The sequence below is a fragment of the Myotis brandtii genome, unplaced genomic scaffold, assembly GCF_000412655.1.
Source record: "Myotis brandtii unplaced genomic scaffold, ASM41265v1 scaffold139, whole genome shotgun sequence".
Lineage (NCBI taxonomy): Eukaryota > Metazoa > Chordata > Mammalia > Chiroptera > Vespertilionidae > Myotis > Myotis brandtii.
The window spans coordinates 1,843,355-1,844,094 of NW_005354965.1; the positions used below are offsets into that span (position 1 = coordinate 1,843,355).

Here is a 740-nt window from a genome sequence, read left to right on the forward strand (position 1 = left end):
CCCCCCCACTCACCCCTCCGTCCATCCCTTCCGCAGCCGAGTGAGGAAAGGACCCCTTTTCACTGTCTGTCCGTCTCCCCGTTGGCCTCGCGCAGGAGCAGCATGTCCGCCCTGGCCAACCTGACGCAGACCCTGGAGGACGCCTTCAGGAGGGTCCTCGTCGGGTACATGGACGCGTGGCGCCGGAACACGACCGCCCAGCAGGAGGCCCTGCAGGCCCGGGTGGACGCCGAGAACTTCTACTACGTCATCCTGTACCTCATGGTGATGATCGGCATGTTCTCCTTCATCGTGGTGGCCATCCTGGTGAGCACGGTGAAGTCCAAGCGGCAGGAGCACTCCAACGACCCCTACCACCAGTACATCGTGGACGACTGGAAGCAAAAGTACAAGAACCAGATCCTGAGCCTGGAGGAGGCCAGGGCCACCGTCCACCAGAACCTCGGCGCGGCGGGCTTCAAAACGTCCCCGTGAGCCTGGCCGGCGTGGCTCGGCGGAGAGAGCCTCGGCCTGCGGACCGAAGGGTCCCGGGTTCGATTCCGGTCCAGGCACGTCCCTGGGTCGCAGGCTCCTCCCCGGCCGAGGCCCTGGTCCGGGCGCGTGCAGGAGGCAACCAATCGATGTGTCTCTCTCACATGGATGTTTCTCTCTGTCTCTCCATCTCCCGTCCACTCTCTCTAAAAGTCAATGGGAAAATATCCTTGGGTGAGGATTAGCAAAAAACAAACAAAAAAACCCGT

The 740-nt window shown here is 62.2% G+C and overlaps 1 protein-coding gene across 2 annotated transcripts in view; it reads left to right on the forward strand.

Annotated features, from left to right (window-relative positions):
* The window catches only part of KCNE2 (potassium channel, voltage gated subfamily E regulatory beta subunit 2), a 4,437-nt gene extending 3,902 nt beyond the window's left edge, over positions 1 to 535 (forward strand). For both annotated transcript variants that reach the window (XM_005860740.2, XM_014535188.1), the window contains exon 2: positions 96 to 535. In XM_005860740.2, the coding sequence (XP_005860802.2) occupies positions 96 to 474 (379 nt within the window). In that variant the 3' untranslated portion in view covers positions 475 to 535. The remainder of the gene's footprint in view (positions 1 to 95) is intronic.
* The last annotated feature ends 205 nt before the right edge of the window (positions 536 to 740 follow it).